General features: G+C 38.2%; 1 protein-coding gene across 1 annotated transcript in view; it reads left to right on the forward strand.

The window, feature by feature from the left end:
* Positions 1-20998, forward strand: part of LOC122788697 (myosin-16-like) — a 949629-nt gene that overhangs the window by 172506 nt on the left and 756125 nt on the right. The window contains exon 5 of the mRNA XM_044055593.1: positions 15655-15800. Coding sequence (XP_043911528.1) covers positions 15655-15800 — 146 coding nt within the window. The remainder of the gene's footprint in view (positions 1-15654; positions 15801-20998) is intronic.

Genomic DNA, 20998 nt, shown 5'->3' on the forward strand with positions numbered 1-20998 from the left:
ACGTTGATTTACTGGTAATTTTTGCAGCCAGAAAACAGTCAACAACCTACACATTACAATGTCTCTCCAGAAATAATTGACTCAAAAGCTGTTTCCAGTAGCAGAATGAAGTACTAAAAGATCTTACAAAGTTGAAAATAGCATCCTATGTCTAACAAAACTAAAGTAATTATTAATCTTAGCAAGAGACAAAGGCACTCGGTAAGTTTTGTTTTATTATGTACAGCATGGTGTATTTAACTTTGTTCTATCAAGAATTACACTGGGGATTGACCCTTTCTGAATACAACCAAATCAACCATCAAGCTTAAAACTGAATTTGAAGGCCAGGTCATCACCACCAATTCTGATATTGCCACTGCGTTTGCTTCCTATTTCAAGTAACCCAACTGCTGACGCCTTTGCTTCACGAAGAGTGTAGTATATCTGAGAGAATTTATTCCTACTTTCCATCTAAACCTGTATCCATTTGAGAAATAATCAGTTAATTAAAGAAAATGAGTAATAACCATGATATTGGCTCTCACTGACTTACTCCAAAACTACTTACAGTTTTTTGTTGCCTTCATAGTCAATCCCTTACAGCATGTCAGCAACTTAGTCAATCCCTTACAGCATGTCAGCAACTTATCTCTGTCCCTAGATATTATAGCATAACCCACGCCTGGATGTGGGTAATTCTGGATTTGCCCACGGTTGATGTAGTTTGGTCATGAGGGTGAAGCCCGAGTGGCCAAACAAAGACAACCGTGGGTAAATCCAGCATTACCCACACCCAGAAGTGGGTTATTGCTATTATACAATGACATTATTTAAGAAAAAAATAATTATTTTTCGTAAATAATGGCATTGTATAATGCCTCCTTGCTGCCCATCCACAGCTGTCTGGTATTCTGTGGCAGTTCTGATGTACTGCGCATGCGTATGCTTACGCAGTACATCAGAGCTGTGGGTGGAAGCAATGGAGAAAGCAAGATCTCTGTTGCTTTTTACAAAGTGTCTCGCCATGTTAAAGGAGTTTAACATAGCGAGACAGCTTTAAAAAAAGCAACTGAGAATATCCGTTGCTTTTTTTAAAGCAGTCTCGCTATGTTAAACCCATTTAACATAGCGAGACAGCTTTAAAAAATGCAACGGAGAAAGCAAGATCTCCATCACTTTTTACAAAGTGTCTACATTTAACATAGTGAGACAGCTTTAAAAAAATTAATGGAGAAAGGAAGATCTCTGTTACTTTTTCTAAAGCTGTCTTGCTATGTTAAACTCCTTTAACATAGCGAGACAGTGTCTAAAAAGCAACGGAGATCTTGCATTCTCCTTTGCTGTAAAAAAAGACTTATATTAATGGAAAAAAATCCGGGCAACTGGACATTTTTCCATTAGCATAAGTCTGATTTACAACATGCACACTGACCAATCAGTGTGCACGTTTTGGAATATTAATGGGGGGGTTGTTGTATAATTTCCCATAACTGTGCAACTCTTTTTCAGTAAGTCTTCCCTTCAAAACAAGGGCCACACTGCCCTATCAGCCCAGTTACCTCATGCCTCTCCATCTCTGCCTGTGTGTGTGTGTGTGTGTGTGTGTGTGTGTGTGTGTGTGTGTGTGTGTGTGTGTGCATGTGTGTGTCTCTCTCTCTTTCTCTATCTCTGTTCCTGTGTCCTTCTCCTTTGTAAGAAATCCTCAAGAGGCCAATTTCTTCTCATCTCTTTACAAAATGTAACAAGCAGCAAGCAGAGCTTAAAACAATACCATCCAGATAAACGATAATGACAAGGTAGCCCACGTCCCTTATGAAGTAGTCAAAACGTGTGCCTCAAGCCAGCACATTAAAATGTTATAATAATTACTTCATTATGGCTTCTTTCCTACCACTATTGAATGGATGCAGTTGATCCTGAAAATATTAAAATAAGGAACTGCTTTGACTGTGAACTAATGTTTACCTGTACTCAACGAAGGTGTGTCCTGTGGCTTTTTAGTTGTATTTTTCAGTTGCACAAATGTCTTTAGCATCTTTTTGCTTAGTATGACAACTTTCATATGAATGACATTGTCATGTGGTAGCTAAAAGGTCCCCCCAAAGAATGCTGCCAGCTCTTTTACTCCCATGCAGCTTTCCACTGGCAGAAAGTATAGATCTCATGGAAAATTGTAATTTAAATGTCAGGACCTGCTAGAGCAATTCTGTAAACACAGAAACTGAATAGATGAAAAAAAATGGGCTTGCATATATTAAGTCCAAGATCACCATTTCTCAGAATATTCCCTTTTCTTACAGGTATGATGATCTTTGAGTTAGGAGATTTAAGTTTGGGGGTGCAGGATTTTGCTCCCTGCAAATAAAGAAGTTTCAAGGAGAAGAGTGATGCTCAAGATTCACTCTTGTCCAGCATTTTTAGGCCTTTTTCAGCATGTCAGCATTCGACATTTGAGTGCCAATATTTCAATAGGGAGTTGAGACAACCCCCTTTGTAACATTGCTATTCTTGAAAAAGTTAACATTTTAATGTAATATTTCTTGGTTATATTTTGTGTTTTTGGGCCTGAAATCCAGCTATCCTAGATTCACACCTGACCTGAGTTAGTCATTAAGTTTTTTTTTTATTTTTTTTGCTTTTTTTTTTTGTGAGAGGCAGGGTGTAAGGATTAGGATGCAGGTAAATTTATCCCAGAAACCTACTTTGGTAACATCATGTTTGTTACAGTTATATCTCATATTTCCCATCTGGACTGACACATTAATGACATATGTCCTACACAAAGTTCTTTACCACATGAATTATGCTGACTAGTTCAAGTCTTTACCTCAGACTCTACATCATTTTGAGAATGTGTGGCAACAAATGGGATATTGAATCTGTCTGATGAGTCTAAAAATGAAAAGGAAGAGGGTATCCAGGGGTGTAACTTGAATGCAAATGTCTGAATTTGTACAGGTATGTGTTTGGCATTTATTGTTTCTTCACAAACCACTTTCTTTTCCATACAGTTCTCCACTGTCTGAGTTAGTAGATTTAACACTATCATCCTGGAAACAGTTAGCATGTTACTTTTAATTGTGTTTCTCATACTGCTTCATGCTTATGTTTTATGTTTTTATCATATTGTCCTTTAATAAAGAGTGTTGTACAATAAATACAATTTCAATTCCATGCTAGCAAATTCATTGTTGAAATTTAATTAGTGCTGGTTACTTGGAAATGTCTAGTCTAAACAAAGGCAATAAAAACCTTTTGCATTTTGTTTTGATATAGTCTATATCTAGCTGTATCTGTCTGTTTATATACATGTGTTTACATCTCTCTCTCTCTCTCTCTATATATATATATATATATATATATATATATATACACACATAGTGCTGTATTTTTGGTCCATTTTTCCTTTGGTCAACAGATAGAAGTGCAGGGTTGTTCAAACATCCTGTTTGTAAGACTAATGTTTTGTCATATATTAATTGTGTTGATAAAGGTAAGTGGGATATATACTGTGTGTGTGTGTGTGTGTGTGTGTGTGTGTGTGTGTGTGTGTGTGTGTGTGTGTGTGTGTGTGTGTATATATATATATATATATATATATATATATATGTTTTTTTGTAATCTGTAAGTGTGAAAGGTGAGCTGCCTGGGACAATGAGCATTCTATTATTCTAATCTATGGATCGGGGGAACATTGAAGTGATGGTCCCCTGCATAGTTTCCTTGTGTGGGATTCATGAAGTGGGGGAAAGGGGAAAGGGTACCCTAGACATCAAGCATTACATGATGAGGAAAAAGCGATAAGTATGTATATGTATATCTGTTAGACAGTCATATATACCACACAAATTGTAGTTTCATATGAGCATTGCACTGAACTTCTTAGGCTAGATTGTTGAAAATTGTAGAAGTTGTGACTTTGGCAATAAATAATTTCCTTATCAGATTAAAAACTATTGTTAATTTTTGTGAACTATTCATAAGTGTGATTATTACCTATTTTTTCAAAATTCATTCTTAGTGCCATGAAAGCAAATTTCCATCTTGCTGTACAAAATCACATTAGATGATGTCTATACTTTTGGTTCCCTTGCTTGTGAGGTAACATCACAGGCATAATTGGATGACTACATTTAAGTTGCACGTTCAGTCATGTGTCAGCTACATGGTTATGAAGACAAAGCTCTGGTATAACCATGTGACCTGAGACTGAGTAACTGTATTAGTTCTGGAGCAGCAGATAATGCATGATGGGAGTTACTGCAAGCATGCTCACCTGTCTTGAGGAAGGAAGGCAGTCTGTATTATGGTCTTCTCCACTGTCCATGTCTATCAGTGTGATAGTTATGTGGCCACTGTCTGTGTCTGTCAGTGCTATAGTTATTGACACGGACAGTGGAGACGACCAAACCACTGATTGCCTTCCTCACTCTGTATGCACACCCATCCTGAGGGAGGAAGGCAGTCTGTACAGGTTCATAGGTGTTTACTATGGTAACAACCACAAGGATCATTTTTAAGCCTAGCCATGCATCTCAAATCTCTGACAACTTCTGGTACCCTTGATAAGTGTAAGCAGGGGCTTGGGAGATTAAACATTTTCAAGTAGGGGCCTGGGAGATTAATCATTTAAAAGCTCTCTGTGTCCATTAGAGACATAGGTGCCAAACCAGGGATGAATTTCCTGTTCCCCATCCATTTGTCCAAGTTACATTTGAATTGGGTTAGGGAGGAACAACTCTGCTTCACATGGATGGGGAGCCTGTCCCAGAGAAGCGGTTAGTCTCTGGGATACATACTTGTATCTCTAGCAGGTCCTGTTTATGTCATAGGCAAGGTTTAATTCTTTATAATGTGTAATTCTGGTGCTGTTTGTTTTCAGGATAAGAAGGAGGTCCATACGAGTAGGGTCTGACAATGCCTTGTGAGCCAGGCATAGATGTCCCCTCAACAGTCTGTAGGAGACAGAATACAGGGATATGGCCTTGAGGCATTCTTAATAGGACATGTTAGTTATGTCCTGTATTCTCTTAGTGAGGAACCTCTGTGGATGTTCCACTTGTTGGATTTGCCTGGTTAGGGACATACCAAAGGGGGCATTGTACTCAGTTATAGGTCTTCTGAATGTGAAATACAGTGGAACAATGATTTTGTAGGTCTTAAAGTGGATTTTTGAAGCCATAATAAGCATAGTAAGTACTCATTTTTGTAATGTTCTATAAACAGTATCTCAGTAACCATTTAAATAACACATACTGCCAGCTGCATTTTCTTCATAGGTAGGTACTAGGCTATCTGCCCAAGGGCATTTATAAGCCTAGCCAGAGTGTGTCGGCTTTCACAACCCCATTGATTAATTAACTGATCCTCTGTCAAGCAGAGCCAATGAAGTGATCCAAGGGGTGTATTTTCTGTTACCCATCCAATCGTCAAGGTTTCTCTTGAAGAGTGTTAGTGAGAGGCTCTGCTTAATGTAGTTTGGAATTTTGTTCCAAAGCATGGGGAGTCTCTGTGACAGGAATCTATCCCTCCAATATGTTCTATTTATTGTTGTGGTGAGGTTTCGCTCACTATAGCATGTGGCTCGCAGGGACTTGGATTTCTTTAGGTGGAGCATGTCCATCAGTTCTGAGTTGGACATGGCTTTGTAAGTCAGGTAGAGATCACTTCTGAGTAAGTGATATGCCACTGAGTACAGCTGGAGTTTTTTCAGTCAGGCTGCATTGGACATATGTTTGAAGCCAGTAATCCTCTTGGTGAGGTACTTTTGTGGTCTCTCCAGCTGTTGGAAGTGTCTTGTGAGGTACATCCCAAATGGGACATTGTACTCTATGATGGGTCTGATGAGTGACGAGTAGAGGGACACTATAACCTCTTTATTTCTAGATGCAAACCCTTTAGTAATTAGATGGGCTTTCATATGAGGCTAAGCAGTTCTGTCTGTGCCACCTGATTGTTGAGATATTTAGAGAAATGTAAAAATTATTACAATACAAGTAAATAGCATACAGATATTCAGTATCACTTTAACTCCACTACACAGAGGTCAAATATCAATACAGTTATGTCTGCATTATGGAAGCTAAAATACTAAAATTAAATGCTAGTTGTCCCCCTACTCTCAATGGCAAAGAAAATTTTAAAATATATCTTAAAAGAAAAAGGTTAAAACATTGACCATTATTTATGGTGTATTTTTGTACATATACATTTATCTACAATTTTATGCTATTTTAGCTATTTTTATGTTATTCCAAGTTGTCTTATGATTTTTTACAGCTTAATAAGATTTTTGAGAAATATTTTTTGAACAATTGGTTTCAGATAGATTGAACAAATACTTAATTGATTAATTGTTTAATTGTCTTTTGTTTTTGTATAAGTGAAGCATGTGATTTTTTTCCTTATCAGTCTGAAGAAGTCTAACACTAGAAGAAAACGCTTACTGGATAAGTTTTACTGTTGTTTTGGCTCGATATTGAAACTGTGTTGAGACAACGTTTCACTTTTTGCTTGGCACTGTTGTTGAGTTGCTGAAGTCCATTGTTGCTTTACTTGTCTGTAGCATAGCTTTGTAGTTATTAATGCATATGAACAAACAATATTTGACACCTTGAGGCATCAGTAGGATGTAACTGCATAAATGCCTGAAGGCATCACCTGGCTGTAATGAGTTAAGTGATAAGCCAGAAATGCCGTTAGAGTTATGGGCATGAGTTTAATGTTAGTAGTGGTGAGTCTTTTGCAAAATCCAGTTCAGCAGTGTAGCTGATACTTCAAAATATCTTGTGCAAGAGCATCTGCTGGTGATGGTGCAGAGATGAGTAGACACATTCCCCAGTCATTCCATGAAAAGTTAGATATTTTGTTAGAAATGCAGGAAATTGAAGATATGTGTCTCTCAATGAATAAGAGCATAATGAATTTCATATCCATAATTTATAAAAAGTAGAAAACGAAAGAAAGAATTTGGAAGTGCAACAAATATTGATAATGATGAAGGCTAACTTGGTGAGCAAAGAACAACTGATTAAACTGGTAGAAACCCAGTTGGAGAATCTGCAAGGGAGAACAGAGATTGGGGTAACTTGTGTGAAAGAACAGATATTGGGGTGCCTTGTGTGAGAGAAAAGAGATTGGGGTGCCTTGTGTTAAACTTGTGGAATTGTTTAGAAGTAAAGCGTTGATAGTCCCTGAGCATCATACTAATACAGGAGAAGCATCATACTACTTATATAGGAGAAGATGAACAGTGAGTCCCCAAATTAAGGAGAAACATAGAGTGGGAGATAATCTGAAGAAGAACTGTGTACATGGGAAAGAAAAAGAGCTTTAATATGTTTCAGTATATATGCAAAGAAGAAAGAGAAACTAATCAATGAAAAAAACAACAAGCCCCAAAGATATTTGAAGAGAAGTAAAAGCAGAGGCACCCGGATACGGACAATTTCACAATAAAAAATAAGAAAACAAAGGGGAACGAAGGAAAGAGGGGATTGGTAATGGAGAAGGTAAAGAAACAGAGATTCAGCAGGAAACCAGTGCAGAAGTGCAGTTGGAGTTGCACAGCAAGGAAAAGAGCAGGAAACAGTGGCAACTCTGATGCAGGCAATGTTGCACAGTGATGGGACAATGAGTTATCATATGAAGGAGCAATGGATGACATGGGATGCACCTGATAAGGATGTCACAGAAAGACATACCGGATCTTTTTGTAGAATGCCCGCAGTAAACAGAGAGCAAAGAATGTGCCCTCAATTTAGAAGAAAATGATCTAAGGGGAGGGTTGCTTGATTTAATAGAGATGGATAGATGGGTCTGTATGACATCATCAAATCATTAATAATCGAGCACCTCTTCATCGAAGAACTATTCAGTGAGAGAACTATTCAGAGAAGAAACTTTTCAGCAAAAACTTTCCTAGGGCAAAGTTAGAGTAGTCTTCCCTAGCAATTGAACAAAAAGCCAAAAAACGTAATGCCTACACAAGTTGGGGGTACACCACTCACACCTCCCCAACTAAATATACCAACTCCGAGATCACACTACAGTGGGGAAAAGGGCAAATTCCAGATAGTATCCAACCTTCATTTTGCCCTAGGAATTTTTTCGCTGAAAAGTTTCTTCCCTGACTAGTTCTTCAATGAAGAGGCATTTGATTATTATTGATTTGATGATGTGATATAGAGCCAGATAGACATATTAAGATCGATGAATGAAATAGATTACAGAAAGTAAACAAGACCCAGTATGTTAGAAGTCTGATAAAACAGATGAACACAGTAATCAAGACTTTTAAAGGACTCTTAACAGAAATTCATGTGATGTAACAGAAGTAAATATGATATATTACTGTGCAGCTAAACTAATAACAGATAAAGTCTTACTACAAACTACAAAAATACAGTAATAAGGGAAAGGAATGGAAGAAATAAAATGCCATCATGGAAGCATCGCACAGAGAAAACTATGAAACAATTAAGACAATATGTGCCGCTGTTAGAATATATGAGAGGGAACAGTTCAACAAAAATACTTAGAAAGATAGATGTGATAAAAGCGATGCAGAATATCAGGACAGACCAAGATCTGTGATGCACTACTGCAAATAACTGAAATATATCAGCACCGGCAGAAAAAAACTTAGAAGATATGCAGATAAATATAAAGAAAAAATACAAAATAAGCAGTTGATTGATGACCCAAAAAAGTTTTATAGAGAACTAGGAAACAAAGCAAAAGGAATAGAAATGCCACCCAGAAAACAGACACATTTCAGAGAAATATTTATGAAGACCCTGTGGAACATTCAAAACCCAAAAAGTAAACATGTCACACAGACAAACCAGCTGGTAACAACTACAAGAAAAGCCTAGCCAAGCTAGAGTTTTCAGTGTGTGATACCTTAAACCTCCTGTAATACATGTCCATGGGATGTATGCAAATGATCCTTAAGACCATCAAGTGTTTTAGCTATATGGCTTCTGAATGACCATGACTTTTTACTGTTTCTTTTTAATTCTTTGTGGAAACATTCAAGCCAGTAAAGGCAAACCCCACTAGCTGTGGACATGACCCTGTGGAACAAAACAAATATGCTGAATGCATTGAAAATTTAAAAGAAACAGTAAGGAGTTCGAAAGTGTAGGATATGAAATGGGATGAGGTGACAGCCAGAGAAGCTGACACAAAATTAAGAAATGATTCTAACTGGAAAACCCCGGACCCAGATGCAGTACTAACTTCTGGCTATAAGTATTTACATTGTTACATAAAGATTTAGCCCTGAGGAAGCACTACTTGTATGTGCATCCCAAACAGGCACTGACGGGGTTAACAACAAGAAAAAACAATACACTTCCTTAAGACTGAACCTGAAAGCCATCTTAAAAACTATAGACCATTAACTTGCCTTCCTATGATTTACGGTCTGTATACTGGAATTGATAACATACAGAGGGGTCTATGATACTTCACTGAATTTTAAAATAGTGAACACCTCTTCATCAAACATCTTTTTACCAAAGTTCCTGATCATGAAACAAGAGTTTTCAGTGAAATTTTTCCCAGGGCAAGGCAATGATTGGACAACATCTGGAATTTGCCCTTTTTCCCACTGTGGTATGACCTCAAAGTTGGTATATTTAGTTTGGGTTGGGAGGGGGCTATGCCCCCCCAAGTGGGTAGGTGTTATGTTTTATTATTTTCTTCTTGGTTGCTTGGGGGGGGCTATCATTGCCTTGCTGTAGGAAAACTTTTGCTGAAAAATCCGTTCCATGATTGGCATCTTCACTAAATAGGTGTTTGATGAAGAGGTGTTTGGTGTTTTAATATTTGACGAAATGTCATAGACACCAGACAGAGTTTATAATCATTTATATAAAAACTAAATAGTGGCACTAGAAAAGAAGAGTAACAAAAGAAAGTCATAAGGAGCAAAGGATCATTTGTTGCTAAATAAAGCCATAATGGAGAATTGTAAAAAGGGGAAGAATCTAAGAATGGCATGGAGAGAGTACAAAAAAGCATCTGACATCATCCAACATTTATAGATAAAGGAGGGCTTACAGATGTATAAGATACATTCTACATTGACCAGTTACATTACAGTGGCCATGAAACAGTGGCAAACCACTTTGCAATTAAGCTTTGACAAATGGAAATTATTATCCCAGGGATAAAAATTCAAAGGCGGATATTCTGGGGTAATAATTTTGTCACCACTGTTGTTTTGTCTGGACCTTAACCTGTTAAGGTGTTTATTTAACAGACTAGGTTTTACTTACAATTCGGTTCCAGAAAAAAAAAACTTTTACTCCAGAAAACAAACTTTTTACTGGAAAGGCTCACCCAGATTCTGCTACAGTTTGCTGTGAGGGAAAGGTTAGTTTGCTTTTTATTTCTGGTATTTTGTATTACTTTATTGAACATCTGCATTGGTGCAGCGGTAGTGTTGTCGCCTCACAGCAAGAGGTTTTCCCATTCGATTCTCGGCTAGAGTGAGGGGAGTGCCTTCTGTGTGGAGTCTGCATGTCCTCCCCACGGTTGGGTTGGCATTCGAAAGACATGCGTAAATGGGTGTGCGCCTTCGTTGAAGGTTGAACGTCAAGCTGGCACCTTGGTGTTCGTGAAAATCTACTGCCAATCATTAGCGGACTGGAGTTCTGCTGTGGCGACCCCCTAACCGGGAAAAGCCGAAAGACAAACAACAACATTTTGTATTACTTTACTACCTTTTTCTATTTTGTATACTGTGATTTGTTTTCTTTACACTATATTTTACTTGTATTCTACTTTTAACTGCATATTAAAACTTGAAAAGGGACCCAGGTTCTATCTCTTGTGACTCAGAATTTTTCCCACCCTCCCATTCTGTTACTGTTCTGTTCTTAAACACCACTGTCTTTCTAGCTGCCTGCCCATTATGTTAATTTAACCATACATCTCATTTCCTCTCTGCTTTTACTAGTTGGTGTGAGTAAGCACAAAATTATCATGTTGTGAAATCATTCCTTTTCAAATATTTAAATTTATTGGCCATCCTACTGTATTCTGTAGTACCAGAATACAAAAGTGCCCACCCCCTTTCAATCTATCTTGCTCTTTTAAAAATAGTGGCTCTCCACTAAAACATAACTTTTTAGACAGCTAAAACTTCAGTTACCCACTTTCATATCTAACTGCTTAGTGCACACTGCAGTGTTTAGGATAAGTCATTCTTTTTTCATCTTACCTTTAAGCATTTATTGCAAGACCACCAGTTATTGGAGAGCCCACATTCTGCCTCTCAGTAGTCATCTTGGGATTAGTGCTTCTGTTTTCTCCTGATGGGAGAAGGAGTGCAGTTAAATTATTTCCTGGAGACTACTGATCACTAGAAAGCCTAATAACTGCTTATTAGGTGACTGCTTGGAATCTGTGCTTATATTCTGATCCTGGTGAGAGTACGAACAGAGTGCAATGATTCCTGACTGTTTCTGGTTGGAGAGTGAGTGTCTGTGCTTAATGTACCTGATTGGTCTGGTTGCTATTTGAGTAACCTACCACAAAAATGCTACAAGCCTACAGACCCTTGCATCTTTTGGGACAAGACCGTGGATCACCAAATAGGCTGTGGCCTACTTCTTTTCTTGGGATTGGTGTTAACATTTTGCTTCTGGTGAGAGAAGAAGCAAAGGAGCATTGTATCCCAAAAGAGTGAAGCTGTGCTGAGACCAGCATTAGTAGTAGCCATTCATGCGGCTCCCCTCTTTTCAGCATACTTGACAAGCTAATTCTTTGTTTTCAGTAAGTACTGCTTGATTTGTTTCTAATTTCAGAATATCTGCCTAAATACTTCATTCTTAAATTTTCAGGGTCTATGTATTAATTTGCCCTCAAGTGTCTGGCAGTGCTCTGTACAGATTCAGACACCTTGAGTGACATTTTCCCTGGAAAAGCACAACTGAAATTTCTCCAATATCTACTTGCACACAGGACTAGTTTGCAGTGACAAGTACTGTCCACATAGTTGCAAACTGGATACTCCTAACATTGATATTCTTACTCCAGCTGTCTAATCAATAAAAAAGGATCTGTTACCATGGATATGAACTTTCCTACTGTCTCTGTTACCGACTTGGTGGGTATGGGCATCCTGAGGCAATGTAGAAATTGCCTCATGTTTACTGACAGACAGTTAATTCTCAAACAAACTGATATAGTATGTGAGAGATATATTTATACAATGTCACTGGAGGCAAAGGTCTCACATAAAAGTACTCCTAATCTCAATAATGTTGTCAGTAGTACACATGTTGCACGCATCACCCACAATTCAAAGCAGACATATCGACCCACATATGCTGAGGCACTAACATATAACTGTCCTAAACCACAAAGACATCCTAGACAAACTACAGATAAGAAATACCCTCAGCAGCTCCATATGCACTCTTTCAAAACAACACCCACATCAACACATAGAGCTACATCACATGGAGCCTCTACCTCTAACCCCATAAGGCAAGTCACCATACAATCCAACATTCTTGTCATTTGAGACTCCATTGTGAGACACACTGATGTCCCTCTCAGCAGGCTGCATAAGGAGAAAGTTACTGTCAGTTGCTTATCAGGGGCTAGGATCTGCCACATTACGCAGGCACTCAGGTCATTGGACCACAGTTACCAATATGACTCAGTCATAGTCCATGTGGGAGTAAATGACCTAAGATGTACCTCCCTAGACTATATAAAGAGAGACATCATAGAGCTCTCAGAATATGTGTCTCAGGCTGGTATGACCGTAGCATTGAGCAGCATTTTACCTTCTTCAAGAATGGTGCCACAGTACTAACAAAAGATGATTAACTTTCTGTTGTCATTCTAAGTGGGTACAATATTTGTCAGCATGGAAGGAGATGGTCAACAGACCACGCTGCTTTGCCAGAGATGGTCTGCACCTCTCCCCTCTAGGCTTTCGAATATTAACTAAAACATTGTCTTCCCCCATAGTGCCTGTTTTAGGCAATGCCCAACAAAGTACTTCTGACATAGCAAATCAAAACCAAGAAAATCTAAAGGTATTACTGCTCAGTGCAAGGAGTCTAAACAAAAAACTCCACTCCCTAGAAGCTCTCCTTACTCTAGAGAATGCTGATGTCTGTGCAGTCACTGAGATGTGGTTTAAAGCCACGGAGACCACACCAACAGTGCAAGGTTATAATGCATTCCACACGTTTAGACCAGCAACTTCACAGGCAGGGACTAAAGGTGGAGGTGTCTCTATTTGCATCAAAAATAAATACACTTCAAGGCTGGTCAAACAGGACAATGCACTTGAGATGTTCTGTGTTCAAATCACCATAGGTAAAATCCAATTCCACTTCATTGCAAGCTATAGGTCCCCCTGTATGACCCAGGAAACCCATACCGTGTATTTAAACTTATTAGAATCGCTAACCATCCAACCTAATACCATATTTATGGGTGACTTTAATTACCCCACTATTAACTGGGAATCCTATATGACATCAAATGTACATGCACATAGATTCCTGGATCTTGTAATCACAAATTCTCTGGATCAGATAGTCTACACACCAACTAGGGGTTCAACCATACTGGATCTGGTCCTCACTAATATGGGAGACTCCTGCACACCCCCTACTGTAATGCCTTCCCTGGTAGGTCAGACCACAAAATGGTCTCCTTTGAAGTAAAAATAATCCTGGACCCCCCAGCTAAACCGGGAATATTCTGGTAATATCGTAAGCCTAATCTCCTACTATTAAGTGAGAACCTGGCAAAATTTCAAGCCCCCATAAACCCCGAGAACACTTCTGCCTATGCAGAACTATTCACAGACACCCTGTACAAGCATGTTAATAGCTGCATAGAGGCAGCTGTACCCACCAGGAAGAAGTACTTAACTAACTCAAAAAACAAGCCACCCTGGTGGAATTACAAAATCAATTGGATGTATAACAGGAGGAAGAAAATCATGGCAAAAATTAGGAGGTGCAATACCCAGCAAGATAAGAGTACTCCCGTCAAACTAAACAAACAACTCAGAGGGCAAATAAAGTTTACCAATGCCAAATTTAAGGTATGTTTGGCCTTCCAGGCCAATGATGACCACAAAGCATTCGTTAGCTATGTCCACAACCTCAAAGTCAATACACAATTGTGTGCAGAGGTCATTGTAAAGAGAGCCCTCTATACTGAGCCAGAAGATACAGAAAACCTCCTGGCTGATAAATTCAGCTCCAGCTTCACTCCTCTCCCCCATTTAACCTTCCCTCAGGAAATATCATCAAATATAACTCCCACTACTATCACTAGGCAACAGGTCCTTAATGCTGTCTCTAAGACCAAAACCACTGCATGGTCCCAGACAATATCCCAGGATGCCTTCTAAATAGCATGAAACATGACATATCAGGGCCTCTGGAATTACTATTTAACTGTAGCCTCCAAACAGGCTTCATGCCTCATGAATGGAGAAAGGCAACAGTTATCCCTCTGCACAAAGGTGAGCCATCTACAGACCCTGGAAACTACAGACCCATAAGTCTCCCTAGTCTTATATGTAAATCCATGGAAATAATTATCATGGAGGTGATCAATAGAAATATAGTAAACTTCCAGACACTAGACCCAACCCAGTTTTGTTTCAAGGGCAGATCATATCTACTGAACCCTGTGGACTTCTTTGAGAAGGTCACAAAAGTGATGGATTAGGGTAAACTCATTCACACTGCCTACCTTGAACTGGCCAAGGCATTTGACACAATACCCCACTCAGGTATTGTTGACAAATTCAAGAGGTTAGGTACAAATCCATATGTCACCCAGTGAATAGCCAACTGGCTCACAGACAGGACCCAGGAAGTCAGAATCACTCAGAGTGTAAATGCTTGAGCAGATGACAGTTTGTTTGTGTCTTTCGGCTTTTCCCGGTTAGGGGTCGCCACAGCGGAACTCCGGTCCACTAATGATTGGTAGTGGATTTTTATGTACCAGGTTACCAGCCCTGATGCACAGCCTTCAACGAAGGCACACCCCATTCATGTATGCTTCCACACAGAAGACGCTCTAGCTGAGAATCAAACGGGACAATGTCTTGCTATGAGGCGACAACGCTACCGCAGCACCACCAAGCATTCTTGCAAGATTGTTGCATTGAGCATAGTTTATTTACATTTCAATTATTTTTAAACCTGTTCGCATAATTTAATATTGTACTATTTTAACCAAATTGTGTTGTTTAATCTTGATATTACTTAATGTACATCTATTGATTTACATCCTCCTGCTTCAGTGGAACATTCTCGTTCTTATGTTGTCTGTGAGTAATATTGCTTTTATTTATAATCATAAAAGCTGCTTGTCTTTATCCCTGGGACTGCACTGAAAATGGACTTCCCAGCTGGACATTCTAGGTGAGCCCAATATATAAGTAGACTGACTCCTTTTGAGACTGTGTCTGCATTTATTAACATATTTCAGGGTGGTTTGTTAGCTGCATTTGGCTAAACACTGATAATCTCCTTTCTTATTTTATCCACTGTCACACAGAAATCTCTTTAACAGACTGTATTTTTGTCTTAGCCTTTTTCAAAATGAGTAATAGTAAATGATTTGGAAATTATCACTATGTAACAATGTCTTTATTTTCCTCATTTTTAGCTAGATCATAACCTGCAGCAGGAGAAGGCATTCCAAGTTGAATTGGGGAAGTTGAAGCGAAAGTTAGAATCAGATGCTAAAATGACCATAGATAACCTTAACGAAATGCAGAGAATTAAGACTGACCTGGAGGAAGTAATCAAAAAGTAAGATTAATGATCTTCAGATACTTATTTGGGATGTCTGTGTAGAAGCTATGTAATGCAAATAATATGACACTCTTTAGTGAGCTGGGGAATCACATCTCAGTAACTGTTTAGTGAGCTGAGGGAATCATATTTCACTACCTGTTGTTTAGTGAGCTGGGGGAACCATATTTCAGTCCCTATTGGTTAGTGAGTTGGGAATCATATTTCACTGCCTGTTGTTTAGTGAGCTGGGGGAATCATATTTCAGTACTTGTTGGTTAGTGAGCTGGAGAATCATATTTCAGTACCTGTTATTTAATGAGTTGGGGGAGTCATATTTCAGCATCAGTTGGTTAGTGAGCTGGGGGAAATCATATATTAGTCCCTGATGGTTAGTGAGCTGGGGGAATCATATTTTAGTCCCTGTTGTTTAGTGAGCTGGGGAAATCATATTTCAGTCCTTGTTGGTTAGTGAGCTGGGAAATCATATTTCACTACCTGTTGTTTAGTGAGCTGGGGGAATCATATTTCAGTCCCTGTTGGTTAGTGAGCTGGGAAATCATATTTCACTACCTGTTGTTTAGTGAGCTGGGGGAATCATATTTCAGTACCTGTTGGTTAGTGAGCTGGGGGAATCATATATCAGTCCCTGTTGGTTAGTGAGCTGGGGGAATCATATTTCAGTCCCTGTTGGTTAGTGAGCTGGGGGAATCATATTTCAGTCCCTGTTGGTTAGTGAGCTCGGGGAAATCATACTTTGTTCCCTCTTGGTTAGTGAGCTAGGGCAATCACAGTTTCAATTCCTGTTGGTTAGTGAGCTGGGGAATCATATTTCAGTCAAAGTAAGACTAACTACTTGCTCACTAATGACTGGCATAACTCATACACCTCTTTGTTACATGAATCAGAAAAAAGTATATGGATTGTAACCTGTTGCTGGCTTTCTTTGAAAGTGTTACTGTTTTGTAACTTTATGTAAGCAGTGTTTTTTTATAAAGTACTTGTTTTTGTTTTGTGTCTGTATTTACCTTGTGACACATTCATGGCTGGAAAAAAGTACAGGATCAGCCTATCCATCTAGTTTACAAGAATTAAATAAATAAAACATATGTGCACATGCGTATACATGTATGTGACTTTCTACACCTGTACATACTCAAACTTACAACCTATCGGCCTTGAAGATGTTTGATTGCCACAACTCTGTTCTGATATTTTCAACTTCCCATATGTATATCAAAATTATTTTTGAAGGAAGTTAATGAGTGATTGTTTTTAATTGTAGGGGTAGCCTTGTTCAATATTCATGGAATATGCAACATTATTTATTAATTAATTTCAGTGGTTAAGTACCTAAACCCTGACACTTTACAGATAAAGGAAAGTACAAGAGAAATAAATTAAGTAACATACACCATACAGTGGTTAAGAAAATATCTGCTAAAATAAATTACAGTAACTGAAAGAAGAATCTCTCTAAGAGTTCCAGTGGCCTTTCCTAAAAGATGGTAACACAACTACCATGATTTTAATTTTATTACTTATATGAAGTTTTAAGTATTACTTTCCCCATTCTGGTGTTGGCAGTGCCTTCCAGTCATAAATTGCCAGATAGAACCAGGTAAGACATCTTGGGCTAGAGAAGACAAAAGTCACCTTTATGTAACCTGCATGACATAGAATTTAATGGCCGGTTCTTGAAGCCTTTCTGAATAGTTCAGGTTTTCTAGCCCTGTGACTTTCTTGTAAAGGATCATTTGAAAAATGTATCATGTGCATCCCATCCACCCACTCTTCATGTGCATACCACAACGGCAATGTCAATGCATACCCTGTACTATGGCAACTGGTTGTCATTTTTGCCACCTTAATTGATTTACAGTAACATGCCAAGATTAGATTCCCCAAATTCTCTGCATCCACCTTCTAGCTGACAAACCATTTTACAGATGCTCTCCCAACTTAAAATGATACAAAACGAGCCACTGTTCTGGGCCAGGATGGAGAAAATCTTTTGGGATTCAGATAGATTTCTGTCAGTACTACCCAAACTTGTACGGGTTTCATGTATGACTAGATGTTATCTGAGGTGATTGCCTGATGTACCGTCTGGAGTTGAGCATGGGATGTTAATGTTGTGAGTGAGTAATAGGCTCCATCTTGTAGTTCTGAGTCTGAATTCTTTAGTCTACACTTTTTATGGTATGACTCAACCATGTCACTTAACCAGACATTACTCCTAGTCAGCCCCTTAAAAGAGGTACTTGTGTCTAATGGATTTAGTGGGTTATAAAATAAATGTGAAATAGCAGCTTTACAACCAAAATGTTTACTTACATTCTAAAGCTGGAATAAAACATTTGTGTTAAGACTACGAGTATCAATAAAGTTATATAACTGCACTTTAACTATAAAATCGATAATGTTGAAAATTCCAGAGTCAGTTAAATGTGTTCAAAGATCAGCACATTCATTCACTTATTTTATTGACTGCATCTGAATATTTTCTGTTCAATCTACTTAAATAATTTAGCAAAATCTTCTTGTCTTAACAAATCCTTTCTAAAGAAAAAAAAAATCTTAAGAGCTTGTTAAAAAACATTGATTTCAAGGGTCTCAGCTTATTAACATTTTTGTTTAAATTTCCATCCAAACCTGGCAATTAATCAGCTGCTTTTCAAATTCTGAGTTCTAGCAAACCATCAGTGGTGGTTGGTGACTTCATAGTGGGGGTGGAGGGTGCTGCAGGAAGCAACTGAATGGGTTAGGCTGTATTACAGCAGGTCAGTAATGGTTACCTATGATCAAACAGATGGGGTCATTCACTTTCATCCATAGACTGCTTCAGTACAAACCTACTCTTTATAGCCACTCTACTAACTATGTACACCTCAGATATCTAACCATAATCAGCATGCCATGTGTACCAGTCTTAACCACTAGTCCCCCCTGCACTCACCCAGTGCCCTCCTCTGTTTTCCCCTCATCCCGGCCCGACACAATCCAGGCGGATTATTCTTTCTTGTTTTTCATACTTTGCCCCACCCCCCAACCCCTCCATACTTTTACCACTCTATTACTGGACAAGACTCCACTGTAATTTAAGTTTGTAGGAAGTAACTGAATTATGATGGGGGTCCATAGGGTCCAAAAACTCTTAAACCTTTGGATGTACTGAGGTGCATCTTAGATGTCTTTAACTTTTGACTTAATAATGATGGCCTGAAGAAAAAATCACGAGTAAGCTAATATATTAAGTCTTTCTGGGAATAGTACCTGCCTTCCTATCCCTCTGAAAAGACAGTTATCTTCTGTGTACCACTCTGGTGTTAGATTGGGATGAAAAGTAAAAGAACAAAAGGCCAGAGGCATATATTATACCATTGAGTATTTGAGAGAAAAAAACAAAGCACTTGCATAAAATCCACAAAAAGAAGAGGGCTACACATAGAAGGAATGAACAGCCAAAAACTTGACAGGAAAACCAAGTGTTTGCTGTATGGCAACACCACGCAGTGCAATATTCTCCCAATGATTAGTTGCTATAACGCACATCCTGCCCAGACCACCACAGACAGCTACTTATTGAGTAAGCACTTTTGCCAGACTATTAGAGAAAGTGAAAAAAAATATGCGCACCACTTCTGTAAAGCCAGAATAATAAATGCTTATTTTAAACAAATGACAGCAGTGTTAGTCACTTTTATCAACATACAGTCCTTCCATCCATTTAAAGCCAACTTTATTGACTGAATATACCTCAGATATCAGAATTTCATAAGCTAAAAATAGCAACAGTTGGAAAAGTAATTGATTTTAACCCCTCACACCGAGATATGACCATCAAGTATTTCTACATCGATCCCTTCAGTAGTTTAAGTTTAACCATGCATCCACAAGCAAGACATTACACCTTTTCCCCATTGATCCCTTCAATTTAACCATGTGTGCACAAGCACTTTACTGACACCAAAATTAAACATTTCCCCCACTGACCTCATCATTAGTTTGTCCATGTACTTAACTGACACCAAAATGGAACATTTACCACAATGACTTCTTCAGCTGTTTGTCCATGAATGCACAAGCACTTCACTGACACCAAAATTAAACATTTCCTCTAATGACTCTTTTGGTAGTTTGCCTTTGTATGCACAAGCACTTATTGACATAAAGTGAAACATTTCTCCTACAACCCCTTCAATAGTTTGTCCTTTTATACGCAAGCATTTCACGGACATCAAAATTAAACATTCCCTTATATATACATACACTCACACACACACTTTTAAGTACGTACCTTTTTCCCACATCCCTGCAGTAGCACACCTAGTACTTGGAAAAAATACTTTAAAATAAATTAACAAAAAAAAAAAAATGGTGGATTTAAAGATTCCATGGCTCCCATCTAAAAGAGTAGGGTAAGTTTCATGATACAATCCTAGTTATCTCCGGAAAAGTGGATACTAGCCTAGTGGGACTAACCTGCTCAGCAAAAGATAAATACAAAAAATAAAAACATTACTTTTCATGTACTTGGGGTGATATCTACTGTAGTGGAAATACGTATTAACATATGTCTTTCCCATATACATAAAGAACTCACAGTAACCAGTGTTAATATTTTAGCTTGCCCTAATATCAATAAATTAATGTTCCTTGGAATCCCAGATTCTGTAAAGTGTAAAAAAGTACATTGATTTAATGCTACCATAAATTCATACAGCTGTTCCCCTGTGCTCCTCCCTAGTCACAAAACAGACTGTCAACATAACTTCTGTGGGAAAAAAAGCATACCTGCAATACCCATTTTAATACAGAAAATCAGACATCAATTGTCATAAAGATTGATGAAAGCTAGGGCCTTCACAGCTCCTGTTGTCATACACTTTGCTTATTTAAAATTATTTTAAATATTAAAATGTTCATCAACAAGTATCTAAGAATGAACAGATAATATAAATACTGCTGTTTGGCATGTCTCTACATCTGAATAAAAGAGCTCTCACCATCTTGAAACCTTCCAGTTGAGGAATATTGATATATAAGGAGCTGATATTCATGGCAACAGAAATACATGTGCTGAGTTCACCAGGACAGTATCAAAGTCACCACAGTTTGTGATATAAAAGAGAATTTCATCAAAAATTGTTGTTCGAAAGAAGAAAGATGGACAATAGAACTACAAATAAACCAAAAGTACTTTTCAATGTGAG

The sequence above is a fragment of the Protopterus annectens genome, chromosome 14.part0 (genome assembly GCF_019279795.1).
Source record: "Protopterus annectens isolate FY-2018-M chromosome 14.part0, PAN1.0, whole genome shotgun sequence".
Lineage (NCBI taxonomy): Eukaryota > Metazoa > Chordata > Ceratodontiformes > Protopteridae > Protopterus > Protopterus annectens.